At 42.2% G+C, this 14,336-nt stretch overlaps 1 protein-coding gene across 2 annotated transcripts; it reads right to left on the reverse strand.

Annotated features, from left to right (window-relative positions):
- On the reverse strand, positions 1-12,587 carry LOC113031391 (discoidin, CUB and LCCL domain-containing protein 1). 2 transcript variants are annotated; one of them, XM_026183434.2, is made up of 15 exons: positions 12,374-12,587; positions 9,571-9,792; positions 8,061-8,198; positions 6,700-6,751; positions 6,551-6,623; positions 6,321-6,454; positions 6,169-6,206; positions 4,546-4,737; positions 4,262-4,374; positions 3,981-4,161; positions 3,761-3,853; positions 3,482-3,575; positions 3,299-3,342; positions 3,103-3,198; positions 1-677 (listed from the first exon to the last, which is right to left on the reverse strand). In XM_026183434.2, the coding sequence occupies exons 1-15, from the start codon at positions 12,474-12,476 to the stop codon at positions 298-300; spliced, it is 1,953 nt and encodes a 650-aa protein (XP_026039219.2). In that variant the 5' UTR covers positions 12,477-12,587; the 3' UTR covers positions 1-297. The 2 variants fall into 2 exon arrangements, with proteins under 2 accessions (XP_026039219.2, XP_080164371.1); XM_080308245.1 differs by having other exon boundaries at positions 9,571-9,820; positions 12,374-12,511.
- Positions 12,588-14,336: the final 1,749 nt, after the last annotated feature.

A 14,336-nucleotide genomic window follows, 5' to 3' on the forward strand; every position in this document is an offset into this window, starting at 1 on the left:
TCTGAGACAAACTGAGCCTGTATTTATTTGTGCAATATGAAGAAAAAAAACCAAAAACCTATCCCATACTTCCTTGATGGAAATATCTGCCTCCATGTGGCTCTCAGTGTTTAGTCTGAATACCCTCATATGCATAGTGACTTCCTTGGGTACATCACTCACGGGAGGTCCAGTTAGTGCATTCTGAACAGCACTGTCCAGCTCACTGTTCAACTTCAGACCACTCCAATTGTTGCTCTGGTGCCAACACACATTTCAACTCCAAAGAGCCTTTTCCTGAGTCTAAGTTTGCTGTGCTCACAAAGGATCTTCGTATGTGTGTTTCTGTTGTAAAGAATCACAAGACTTGGGTTCTGCATAGACAGCACTGACTGGTCTTGGTCCATTGGCATGTAGCGCGGGAGTGCAGTAGCCATTGAAGAGCACCCTGTGTGAGGGGCAGTCATACTGACTGTGACTGGATGTCGGTGCAGGAATGATGCTGGAGTCAGAGGGCTGATCTGAGAACGGAGTGGCATACTCAGGCTCTGGAGGAAGTGGCTCTGCATACTCGGGCAGGCAGCCAGGAGTGTCATAATGGCTGCAGGTGAAGGGGGCAGTATAACACTCTTCTGAGGAAGGTTTAAACGTTGAGCCAACTTTATGTCCAATAGGTGTAAGAGCTGGCTCAGCATAGTCTGGGAGGATTAGAGAAGAAAAGAGAAAATGTAAATGTAAGAAAAGTCCATCCATCCATCCATCCATTTTCATCCGCTTTGTCCGGGGCCGGGTCGCGGGGGCAGCAGCCTAAGCAAAGAGGCCCAGACCTCCCTCTCCCCAGCCACCTCCTCCAGCTTATCCGGGGGAATACCAAGGCGTTCCCAGGCCAGCCGAGAGATATAATCTCTCCAGCGTGTCCTGGGTCTGCCCCGGGGCCGAACTTCTCACCCTATCTCTAAGGGAGAGGCCAGCCACCCTTCGGAGGAAGCTCATTTATGTAAGAAAAGTCATACAAGATTTTTTTTTCCTGGTCACCTGACATACAGCAAACCTTCGTGAGATCAGAGGTCAAACCTGACATGATATTTGGATCTATCCTGTATCGTGACATTCAGTATCTCCATATGCCGGTATATCATCTCCTAATTGTTGCCAATAAGAACAAAAGCAGCAGAATTTTAAGGACAGTCTTAAAGATCGACCTTTTATGAAAATTAATTACTATGTAAACTTACTTCACCGTAAAGAAAAGGTCAAATGTGACCTGATATTTCAAATCTTTATACAGTACTTTCTACATGCGGACAGTAAACACCTTACAAGGCTTTTATAAAGAAATAAATCATTAGGTTGACCTTCAAGACCTCAGTGCATGCAAGGCAAATTATAAATGGCTTGTTAACATGACCCCAATCTGCACCCCTGCATTTCGAGCCGTCGTGTTTACAGACAGAAACAGTGACACGCACATACACGCTACCAATGACATGACCTACCTGATTGACCTAACTATAAATAAGACCAATAAGAGAGTAGCATCAATCCTGCAACTATGGCAGAAAGTTAAAAATCCAAACTGTTTTCAAAAAGACACAATAAACTAGTGAATACATTTATTCACTCAGTGTTACCTCATAAATTGGATTTGGCAGTTGATTAGTTTGAGGGGCCCGGGCACATTTACTTACATCGTACACACGCAGACTTTTACATAATGTTTAGGTTCTAAATACTGAAGCTGCTGTATCCTATAACATTTGAGGTCTGCTTTAAAAGCCAGCTTCTTGAAGTGCCTGCACAACAACAACAAAACCTGAATTTTAATAAAATCTGTTCTTCCCGTTATTCGTGCCACCCAACCACAGAGCAGCCTGGTCTTCTTTCTGTCAGCAGCTGCTCAGTTTTTCTCTCCACAAAAGTTCAGTTTTATCTCTGCACAGCATCCAGAACGACTCTGGCTTATCCTAAAAGTCACTCTGAATTCTGTGAGGTAGTTTTCCTCTGAAGACTTTCTTGGTGCACAAACAGACTACATTTAACAGAGTGAAGATATGCACCGCAACTCCCGTCTGGGTGCTTTTAAAGTCATGGGATTTGTCGGCATTTCCGACCAGCAGAACCGTAGCTCCTAAAAGTTCTTGGTTTGCCAGATCAGTAGGTCACAGATCACTATTTTTATATGATTTGATGGTTTGATTGTTGATTTTGTTCATCTGGATGCAGCGTTTTCAGTGAAATGCGACATCCAGATGAACAACATCAACTTTTTGTAATTTCCTGACGGGGATGATTGAGCATGCATCAAGACATTTTTACACAAACTTAAACACACAGATACTAAAACATGTAGCAGCAGGCTACTTTCGATAATGGGAAAAACTCCACTTCTTGTTTACATCTTGCAAATCAATTTCTGGGAAACTTCTGCTTCTTTTCTACCAAATAGCTGTCTCTAGGACAATGCAGAGCGCTGCACGAGAAGTCTGGCCACCAACAACGTCTCATCTAATCGCAAGGATGAGGGCTGACGGTCTAGCACTTAGATCCATCCAGACTACTCTTTGTCCTCGCAGAAGACGCCGTGGTGTGGGAGGCCTGGACTTTCAAGAGCACACAGGGAGTCTAAGACCCAGAGCTATTTTAATTAGACAGGCTTTACTGAGGGCTTTGATTGTCTTAGCATTGACCGTCTGTCCTGTTTATCACTGGACCTCTCAGAGAAGGGCCCCCTCACTGAGGGAAGGGGTAAGGGAGGCAGAGATGGGACTGCTGGGAGGAGCGGGGGGGGGGGAGTAGGCTGAGTGCCCTGTATCGAGCTCCAATTAAAGGGTCTCTTTCAGTGAGCCTCTGTGGACCAAAGAAAGGAATGTTTATGGTGTGACCGGGTGATGGGCTGAGCCAGAGGAAAGAATGGACAGCCCGTGGAGAGAACTGTTTGCCTGTCAGGCTTGGCGTGAGCTACTCAAACTGACCACTGAAGCTAGAGACCATTAGAGCGGGAAAGATGGAGAGCCGAACACTTAACAGGACAAATAAACTTCAAAGGTAGCAGCTGACGACACTTGCAGAAGAACAAAGCAGCACCAGCAACTTCCTGTAATTGATAAAAATGTGAATTCTCACCATTAAGAGGAGGGTTTGGTAGTGCATCGTGGACGTTTCGAACCAGAGGGTACGACTGTGAGCCGGGAAAACTCTTTTCCTTCAAACTCTGAGAACCTACACAAAAATCACAACCATAAAAATCATTGCAACATTAAAAAAGGATTCATAACTAAAAAGTATATTAAAAAAATAATCTGAAAAGTGCTAGACTTACTTGTGGGGACAGAGTAGGAGTACTTCATTTGTGAATCTTTTTTCCTACAATTTCAAATAACAAAAAACAAACTCAGAGGTTAAATAAAATAATGAACGTTGATATTTCGTGACAGCAATCCATGTATCAAAAATCAGTGACAGTATGTCCATACAGGAAAGTTAATTAGTACATGTGCAGTACCTTCGCTTCAACCAGAATCCAGCCAAAACACAACTGCCACATATCATCAGGCCGAGGGCCACGCCCACTGCTACTATTACTGGCTGACTGGAGGCTGCAAGAGTGCAAGAGAGTCTGCGTAAACAACTGAACACGTGTGAGGAAGGAATGCTGTTATTACAAAGTACAAAGTGCTGCCGATCAGATTAATGGCTATATTGCCCTGTTTGCACTGGTGTGACTCTAATCTACTCGTATAAACTTCATACAGGTGAGTTGGTGGATGACACAAGTACATACTCTGTTTTGTTTCAACTAACACGGTGCACTCAGTGGTGGTGGGAGTGGGGCTTGGGAGCAGTGGACCCGAGTTAACTTTGATGGACGGAGAGTCTGTTGGGGAATTATCGAGACAGGAAAACTTCACATCAGGAAACTCAGCTGCAAATCAAACCATGTTAAAAACAAACAAACCAAACTTTATTGTGGATAATCTGGAAGCTTATGAGCTACTGCCTACCACCGCCTGGTGGACGGGAAGACCTCGGTGTGGCCTTACTAACAGGACAGCCCAGGACCTGAATCTGAGCTGAAGCCCTCCCGTGCCAACTCAGCGGCTGGAGGCGGACAAATCGAGCCACCACAGGAGGAAACAAGCTATTGAGCACTCTGAGGTGTCCATCGGCGTAGGCCGGAAACACCTAAGAGCCACAAAGACCAAAATGAGTTAGCATCTGCATGTCTACTGCTTTAAAAAGCACAGGAAGTTGGGGCAGTGAAAGCATTAAGCAGAACACCTACCTTTCTTTCTTTGCTTGCAGCATCTTTGTAAAGCTTCCAGTTCTTTCTATCCTTACTAAATGAAAGGATGTAGGATTCCATGTAGTACTCATCTGATCCCGCTGTTACTATTCCTGAAGAAAGAGAACAACGCTTGTTTGATTTTGTTTCAGATCAATATTCAAAAAGAAATAAAAGGCTTCATGGATTTTAAACAACAAAAATAGTCCATCTCTGATTCATGAAATCACAATAAATTGCTTAAACCAAGCATATTTTGTACACATAGTTATTGTTATTTTTACCTGTGATGTTGCTTCTATCGCTCAGCTCCATCTCCACCCACGGGCTCTGATCACTACTGTCTGCTGTCCAGAGCAGGAAGTTATGGCTGAAATCATTATTTCTGGCGTTCCTTGACTTTGTCTGCTCTTGACTGTTTTTATCAGCAAAAGATGAGGCGTTTAAAGCAGAAACAGCCAAGTTGTTGTTACACTCTGTTCACGGATCAAAGGAAAACAAACAAACTGATGAATTATAATTTGAGCTTCATAGTAACACTCGCCTACACATTTTCATTATAAACCACACAGATTCATGTTCCCTGTGATGAACTGCATGAAATCAAGAAAGTAATGGACACTGTTTTGCCTTAAAAGTGAGAAGAAGAAAAAAAAAAAACCCTAAACAAAATGTGCAGAAATGAAAATCGCTTTATTTAAAGAAGCTAAACAGCAAACCGGTTGTTTCAGATAGTAATGAAGCCTTTAGCTTCAGCGAGGAAGAGCTGTGTTTGCGCTACTCCTGCTGTTCTCATCTTTTCTTTACTTCCTCTTTCCCACGCTGTCCAAGTCTTCTCGCCCACTATTCTATCGTCATCACTCCGATCCACTCGGATTCCTGCCCACCACCTCTGGGTGAATAGGTGTCGGCTTCCTGTTCTTTAAAACTCACTGCAATTCTGTCACTCTGCCTTTCATGTAACCCATGTCCCCCCAGTCTCCATAACATCCTGGATGTTCAGAGTTTCATCCAAGGTCTTTGTTTGCCATCTGCTCCACCACCTGTGTTTACACTTCAGGGGTCCATCCTATTTCCTACCTTTGTTGGAACACCGCTCAGCCATGCCGAAGGTCGTCTAAACACTTTCCTCAAACATCGTGAACATTAAACGTCATCATCTGAAGTTATACAACCCCAATTTAAAATAAAATAAAGTTGGGACACCGTGTAACATGTAAAAAATATGTAAACATTTTTAATAAACAAAACAAAAACAGAATGCAGTGATTTGCAAATCTCATAAATTCATTCACAATACAACTTGGAAAATGTTTAAACTGAGACATTTTACTATTATATTAAAAATATGAGCACAATTTAAATTTGATGGCAGCAAGACGTCTATTAAAAAATAATAATAAAAAACACGTTGGTACAAAAGGCTGGAAAAGTAAGTGGCTCTAAAAAAGAAACAGTTGGTGGAATTTATGCAACTAATTAGGTTAATTAGCAACAGGTTAAACCTCTATCGCACAAAGAAGAAACCATATGTGGACAACGGTCGATGGTACGGGGGTGTCAGTGCATATTAAATCGAGGTCTCCACATCTATAAAGGCCCCACCAGTGCTGAAATGTATATAGAGGTTTTAGAGCAACATGCACTCCCATCCAGATGACCTCTACTTCAGGGAGGGCCTTAATAATCTCAGCAAGACAATGCTAAACCACCTGTGAGAACAGAAAGGCTTCAGGGTAGAAAAGTCTAGCTACTGAAATGGCCTGTCTGCATCCCGTACCTTTCACCAAGTTAAAACATTTTGAGTTAAAAGAAGCAGATCCAGAATAAAATATGGCTTTACGAGATCGGCAAATCACTAGATTCTGTTTTTATTTGGGGTTGTGAATGTAAAGTCAGGCTCATACCTTGGATGAAAAGCAGCTTCTTTTCAGAAAGTGATCCCCTGTCAAAAGAAGTGAAAAAGAAATATTGATAATCAATGCAAATCAGTTACACTAAACTAGCAGCTACACATTTCCACAAGATCTCATTTAAAATGTGGAAAACAAACACATACATTTTTGAAAGGACTCCATTGGCAAAGGTGGATTCATACAGTGTAAGGCTTCTCCCACGATTCACAGTGATATGGCCTCCCAGACTGTCAGATGTAGCTCCTGCATGGACTGCAGACTTGCACAGCACCGAAGTCTGTGGCAGAAGAGAGAGATGGAGCCTTTTCAGACATGTATTTGATAAGAAGCACAGTACAATACAGCTTTTCCTAATGAAATCTGCTGCGCTTACATCTCTGTAACCATGCTCAGAGTTCCCCCACACGTCCCCTGTGACCTTCTTGCATCCTGCAGGGCAATACACGCTGAGAAGGAGCAGAACAACATGTGAGAAATACTTGCAGCTCTACTGAATCGAAGACGCAGAGGTCCACGGCTTACCTTAAATGCTGCGAGCTAAAATGAGATCCCCGTTGTAAACATGAAATGAGATCTGAAAACAAAAACAGAAAACTTCAAACGGCGCTCCTCAAAATGAATCTTTTTTTAACATTTTGACAGCATGTACGGGTGGACCATGTGTCTCGGGCTTACATAACACCACCTCGGCATTCGCTCAACCACACAAACAGACAACAGACTGTGTGAGACGGTCTGGGATGCTACAACTGTGCTATAGTCAGGCATGAGTGGTCATCACTGTTGATGTGACTAACGCCTTTGTTACTGTGAGCAAAGCGAAAGGTCCATGTGTGATCACAGCCAACAGACAGTGGTTTGTATGTCTGAGTACAGACTTAGCTCCAGACACTGCTGGATTTCATAAACAACTGAGCAAAAACAGGAAACTATGATACATAGTGCACAGTACACAAGGCCACAGCCGGGAAAATTAAGACTTAGTCTAAATATAGGCTATTCAGACTAAGTAAGTAAGGCTACATGGTTATTTTAAAAAATACCCAAGGAGAATCTGATATTGTGTATCATTTAGTGAGATTTGTGGTTTAATCCATGAATAAACATACCGGGTGTACGCATGTCACAACTGGCCGGGGTACAAAGAAAAACAAATTAAAAAAACCCCTGAAAACAAGAAACAAGTAGCCGCTGGGTTCAGAAGCCTTATAGCGACGAATACAGGACGGCAGTGGGCTTGGAGTGGTTAACAGGCTGAAGAAGAGGAGGGGAGGAGAGCTCGAGACGGTCCAAGTGACAGACTGAAGCTTGAGGCCTCATTCCATTCAGCCCGAGAGAAGGAGAAGAACTCCTGCTCTCTGAGCAAACACGCCGGAGCCAACATGGAGGCGATGGAGGGTGAATGCCAATAAGCAATGACTCATACACTCACGCGCACGTCAACACACGGGCAAATGTGTTATACTGAAGGATAAATAGTCACAGAACAGCTAGTGTTATGATTGTATCAGTGTAAACTTAAAAAAGATCTCTCTCACAACCCCACTCGCACCTATATAACATATAAATCAGGCAAATAACCATAACGTAACATAATGTAACAGCCTTGTTTCCCCTTTAGCTTCTGTGCTTTAGTGTGTGCATTTATTATATATGGTGCACAGTTGATTTTAAAATCTGTCACAGGCTCATCCCTGGCCCTGCAGATTACCCAAGGCCAGAAATGCTCTGGTGTTCTGTGGTTTTATTTCCTTCTGCGTCAAATTTACTCTGCTATAAATAAACAGTGAAAAAAATAAACCAATGCAATCGGAATAACAAAGAAGCTTCCATCAAAAGTTACCCAGCACGACATCAGTCAGAAGGCATAAATTATAGAGTACCTGGCTGCTGATCTGTGGCATAAGAGAGCAGAAACCCTCGTCCAGAGCGATGTGGGCCCGACTTGAACATTATTGTTACTTCATTGCTATTAAATGTCACATTCTTCCCGGCTGCATCAAGCTTCCCGCACAGAGGACCTGTGAACACACATTCCCACAAACTACGTTTATAAAGCACAAGAACATAAATACGTCTGTCAGCACACACGCCGGTGCACTATAAACATCCATTTCCAGTCCTTAATAATGAAGATTTGACAGTCTGTTAGACAGAAAAACACTAAAACAAAACAAAAAGAAGTTTCTGTAAGAAAGTGAGGCGCTGTGAAATCTGATGATGTATACAATAGTCAGCCTAGTGGAATATCTCTTGAATCTCTCAACCCTTAATTTGGAGCAACTTTTATGCCCTCAGGATACGATGCAGCTGGTTGCAAAACCTACACGTCTCCTGTGAAATATGGTTTGCCTTTTCTGTCAGTGCATCAACACAATGGCATGTCCTGAGTGAGTTATACAATCCAGACTGGAAGATCATCAGTAATGAGTGGGAACAAAGTCTCTGTCAGTAAGTATGTCAATTAAGATTTGATGAGGACACGGGAAAGTTCTCATCAGACATCTGGTGTGTGACCACATTTTTGTATTCCCCTCTCCCTTAAAATGTGTATTTATATATTTTAAATTAATGACACAAGACATGTCGCTGTTCAGTAAAATAAGGATGAGAACAGTTTGACCTTTGACTTGGGGCAGGAACCATGAGACAATACCTGCTGCTGCTAAAACTAATGTGCATGTGCCTGAAAGAAAGAATCTAAAGAAGTACATGAGGTTGTTTAAAAGACAGACTTTGATTTCATTTACTTACTAAAAACAGGATTTGTTTGGTTCATTGCCTCAGGGTAACATTATGCAGCTAGACCACTTTTCTTAGGGCAATGATGCTAAAGCAGTGCTTCTAAACTCTGATCCTTCCTTCCTCGCTCCACAACACTTGATTATCTGGTTATCAGGCAGCTGCAAGCTTTTCATTCCCAGCTGCAAAGTTTGTGTGAGTGGGGGTCACAGGGAGAACCTGCGGGGTAATGTTTTGACAGCACTGACCTGTCGCTTATGTGAGCTGGCAAACAATACACTAAGATGGACTTTTAACAACTTACAAGAAATGGACACAAAGTGATTTTATGAGGAAAAACTACGATTGGACAGCGAGGGTCATTCCCACAGTGGGGTCAGCAAATGTGATGAGAGTGACAGGGAGTGAAAGGAGACCCTAGAATCAGGTCTGAAGGGTCAGTTCAACCATACCTATGTGATGTGGAGAGAGCTTGAAAATGAACTTGATGTTTATTAAAATAAAAAAGAAATATTTAAGTAAATTTGTTGACTGATATGTCAGAGACCCCCAAACTCTCTACAACATAGTAAATTCATTTATTCTCCCACCAAAAATGTTAACTTTATTATTTATTAATAAATAAATAAAACAATCAAGAGGTGTGCTCACCCAGGCTGTGCTCTCCGTTTTTGTCTGTGATCATCACAGAGCCATTGCTGCAGCCTGGACTGCTCTCAACGTCAAAATCTCCAAAGAGCAGTCGCAGCGTGCGCCCCTGTGGTACACGAAGCCTCCACTTACACCAGGCGTTACTGGGGTAGGTACCCGGATAGTTCTGGGAGGCTACGGTGCCCGTCTCTGGTGCCAGCAGCGTATGTCCACAGCCATTACCTGACACAAAACAAGCACTATAAGAAAGCTACGACAAGAAAAAAAGGGCACAGTTCACACGGTAAAAATTAAGATTAACTTCTAACAACTTCTGATTTCCTTTTCTTTCAGTTTCATGTTTCCTAATCACTCACTTCTAAAACCGATACAGAGGTCTTAACCCATGCCTCATTTATTTAAATTTTCCTTCCAAGGAGCCAGATTTTCTTGTAATGTTGTTAAAGGTTTCTTGAGCGACAGTGGCTGTCTCTTCACCGACGCTCCATCCAGACCAGAGGAATGTTTTCCTTTTATTTGTTTGTCAGGCCACTTAACGCTGACCTATGAATCATTCAAACATAAAAAATACTGGTGCTACCACTGCTACCTCTCAGCCTCCGAACAGATGCACTTGTGAAAATCCTGAGTGATTTTTTCGAAAAGTTGACCACTGATATCAATTTTAAAATCCTTGGTGACTTCCTTCTTGAGTTATCATGTTTAACTGCTTAAACTTCTCCATTACTAACATTTTTTCCCGGCACTCATCTCAGCATCTTTTGCCTTTTGGTCACAAATCTTTACAAACTGAGTCAGCATCTAGTTGATTAATATTTTCAACTGTTCAGCTGCTGACGGCAGTGAGCAGAGTGGAATTATAGACCTTAAGGAAAGCCAAAATGACATAACCTGAGACGGCTACGTAACTGGCTCTCTTAATTAAATACAAATATTAAAGGCTTTGTTAATACACCATTTCAAGACAGATGAGCAACGAGTCTAATCTGAGCATGTACGGCAGCTCAGGGCATGCTTATCCTTCTGTCATCACGACTTTTTGAAATACCAACAAGGGAAGAGCTCAACTGTAACACCTGTGACCTGCACGTTGGATACAGAGCAAAACATAATTGTTTAAGATTAAGTACCAAGAGGTGCTTTTCCCCAGGCAAAAGCAAGGAAGGAAAAAAAAAAGCATAGTGCTGATATACTACATCTTGCTATGACTAACACTTGAAGAGGAACAGAAAACACAAACATTCAGATGGTTTAAGATTCCTGTTGGTCACAATAATTTTTTCCTACAGGAGTCACACAGAGATTGGTGTTGCGGGGGTGACAAGCTCAGACACTAACACTCCCTGCCCTCACTTTTCACTCCCCCAAGTAATGTGCTCCAAGAATGGTCAAAACCTGAGGAAGGCACCAGGGTCAGTCTGAGCCTAAACACCAGCGCTGTCCTTGCTTCCCTTAAAAGGCTCCTGAATATTTGTTGACTGGAAGTTACAGGGTAGCCTTCCATTCGCCCTGTGTCTCCTCCTGCATCAGCCGAGCTGGTCACCTCCTTCCCAACAGCACTTCAGTTCCTCATATCATAAGCCTTCAACTGTTATTGTCCCCCCTCAATTCCCCAAAGGATTCCCTGGAAATACCGCAGCCACATACTGTAACTCTGGGCAGCAGAGCATGGATCTGTCACCTTCCGGAGGCTGGCCACGGGGGACTTTTCCCAGCTTTAAAGAGGGCGTAATGTTGGGAAATGTCTGGGTGACCAGTAATTGCCCCCCTGATCACTGGGCTGTTTCACCCACAGTCTGTTGGGTTCGTGTTCAGGCTGTTCTGACCTGTTTAGAAATCTCAGGAGCTAAACCACATAAAGCTTGGGTGTTAGGATAGCAGACAGTCCATCAGAAACACGCCAGCAATATAGTTTTCCACTTCATGCTTTGTTGGCAGGTCCTTACAGGTCCACACTAGCAGACAGGATGTTCACCTATGCTACCTGTCACTACATCCCCTTATTCAATCCCGGAGGTAGAAATGTTTCCCCCAAACCTAGGCCCCACCAAAGCTGGGGCATAGCATATTTGCTAAGTTAAATAATGATGTATCCAGGGCTTAATCATCTTCCGATGTGCGGAAATCAAAGCCCCAGAGACAGACAAAAACAACACTGAAGATTTGTGGTATGGCTGACTGGTGGAGTCATAGTCTGCAGGGCAATAGCTTGTTTGTCTATGTTTATATATGGTCACTGTGATTCATAACAGGCCTGACTGATGTGTTGAAAGAAAGAAAAAGACTCTGGGAAAGGATTGCTGGGATCACTAGGTACACACGGGCAAGGAAAGAGTTTGTAAAAACTGTTAACATGACTTCCAATGGGCGACCTTTGCACCTAAATACAGACACATTAATGCACTTTAATTCTGGCTTAGAGCCATAAAGATGATCGGAACAGCAAAATAAGTGTGGATGTGTACAGTGCAGAATACAGGACAAGGTATGGTGGTCTTTCCAACAACAGTTTCTGATGAAAATGCATTAAACAGCAATAGTTAGCGGGGTTATATGACAACAACTATCTTAAACACAGCAGAAATGTGTTTTAAAGGAGGCTGCCGACTGGGTGCTCATCCTACGTCATCAGTCTTGATTATTAATAATCGTGCGATTAATTTAAAGAAAACGGGGGAAACTCTTCAAACCAAGCGAGTTACTTATCAGCTCTAGTTGCAGCTAACGAAATGTGCGAAAATCCGTCTCCCACGTCACAATCCTTATCTTATCAAAAGCGTCAACATAACAGGCGTTTTCTTACCCTCCTGGCCGCGAACACACACCGAACAGACGCTTAAAGCGATCCACAAACCGCCAATGAAAGACTTCACAGCATCCCCGATGTTTTCGCACTTTGCGAGCATGATTTCCAGGAGCTCGGCGAGGAAAAAGTAAGGTGCATGCCTCGCTGACTCGAGGGGTCTTGTTTCAATAAAAAGTTGGAGCACAGAGTACTGGATATTTACTATTGGTCACGAGTGTCGAACCCCGTCTCCAATTGGCTCTCCTGAAGCGTCAATCAAGTTGGTGTCCGGGATTCCATTCCCAAATAGGGCTGGCCTGATCCGTAGGTGTTCGCTGACCTGAGACCAGCCAGCGGTAGCAGTGCTTCTTATTTACGCTCATTAGAAACGATGGAAATGCCGAACCGGGATCTTTATTTGAAGATGCGTGCGTTTTAAAGCAAACATGAAACATTCAGAAACACCTCGTCTGTTCGCTTTATTGACTCGCCCGAATTTCCGTTCTCAGTCTAAGTGCTAAGACTGCCATCTTCCGGTGAATTCAAGGCAACAACAAAAATATAACAAGCGCCTGTTCTAGAGCCACGATTAATCATTTTCCTCAAGATTTAGAGGTATGTATTTTTTCTTTAATCTTACGTGTGTTTTTCTATTATTCCAGCCTTTTAATGTCTTCGTCAATCAGTTAGTTCTTCACTTTAAAAACATTTCTGCTTTGACAAGTGCTTTTAAAAAAACATCGTTTTGTCGCTGTCCCAGGAGACTCCTGTCAAACGCACCCAAATTATGAACAAATTGAAGTATTTATTCACTTAATGCCATGAGTCCCCAATCAAAGTATCACAGAGTATTCATGTGATCTAGGAGCACTCTGACTGTCATTTTAAAGAAGAAAGACTGAGGCCATGCATGCATTTATCATCTGGTTTAAAGTTATAGACTGGAAGTTATCAGAATATTGGAGATGTGGGTCTGTTGTACCTGAGAGAGAGCTGGGGCATGCTCTGGTCACGACACACATGAACAGGAGAGCTGATCCTGCTGCACTACGAGCCCCAATCTGGGCAGCCTTGATGCTTCTGGCTGTAAGGATTACACCACCTGCTGGTGTGACTCTCCAAAGGTCACCCCAAAAAATCCCTGGTCCGGTCCATGCTTGTTAAATATTATTGCATTATTATTGCATCAACACATTCTTCGACCATCAAGACCAGGTGTGGAGTGTAAAGTACAATATGTATCCAAAATTATTTATTATTTATATAAATGATATTTGTAAGGCATCTGATATATTAAAATTAGTATTATTTGCAGATGACACAAATATTTTTTGTTCTGGGGGGAATCTAAAGGAGCTGCTGGATACAATTACTTCAGAAATGTGCAAAATTAAAAAATGGTTTAACAGGAACAAACTATCGCTAAATCTAAGTAAAACTAAAATGATCTTATTTGGGAATTCCCTTAGAAATGCACAAGTGCAGATTCATATAGATGGTGTGGAAATTGAAAGAGTACTTGAACATAAGTTTCTTGGTGTGATTATAGATGATAAATTAAACTGGAAGTCTCATATAAATCATATACATAACAAAATTTCAAGAAGTGTCTCAATCTTGAGTAAAGTAAAACACATTCTGGACCACAAATCACTCCACATTCTCTATTGTTCCCTGATTGCACCGTATTTGAATTACTGTGCAGAGGTTTGGGGCAATATTTACAAATGTTCGCTATCATTCAATCTTTATATTACAAAAAAGGGCCATAAGGATAATCCATAAAACTGGTTACAGAGATCATACAAATCCACTATTCTTAAAATCAAAAATTCTAAAATTCACAGATCTGGTTCATTTTCTCACTGCACAAATTATATATAAAGCAATAAATAACCTGCTTCCTGACAATATTCTAAAAATGCACGGGTATGTTGGTATGGGTATGTATATATATATATATATATTTGTAGGTTGTGTA

This window comes from Astatotilapia calliptera, chromosome 11, assembly GCF_964374335.1.
Source record: "Astatotilapia calliptera chromosome 11, fAstCal68.1, whole genome shotgun sequence".
Lineage (NCBI taxonomy): Eukaryota > Metazoa > Chordata > Actinopteri > Cichliformes > Cichlidae > Astatotilapia > Astatotilapia calliptera.

Bases quoted from the DNA above. Each gene is read 5' to 3' on its own strand.
- LOC113031391 (XM_026183434.2), bottom strand. From the start codon at position 12,476: ATGCTCGCAAAGTGCGAAAACATCGGGGATGCTGTGAAGTCTTTCATT. The intron at 4,738-6,168 runs GTATGAGCCTGA...ATCCGTGAACAG, and splicing joins GAAGCTGCTTTTCATCCAAG to AGTGTAACAACAACTTGGCT. The intron at 3,199-3,298 runs GTAAGTCTAGCA...ATTTTTGTGTAG, and splicing joins CTCCTACTCTGTCCCCACAA to GTTCTCAGAGTTTGAAGGAA.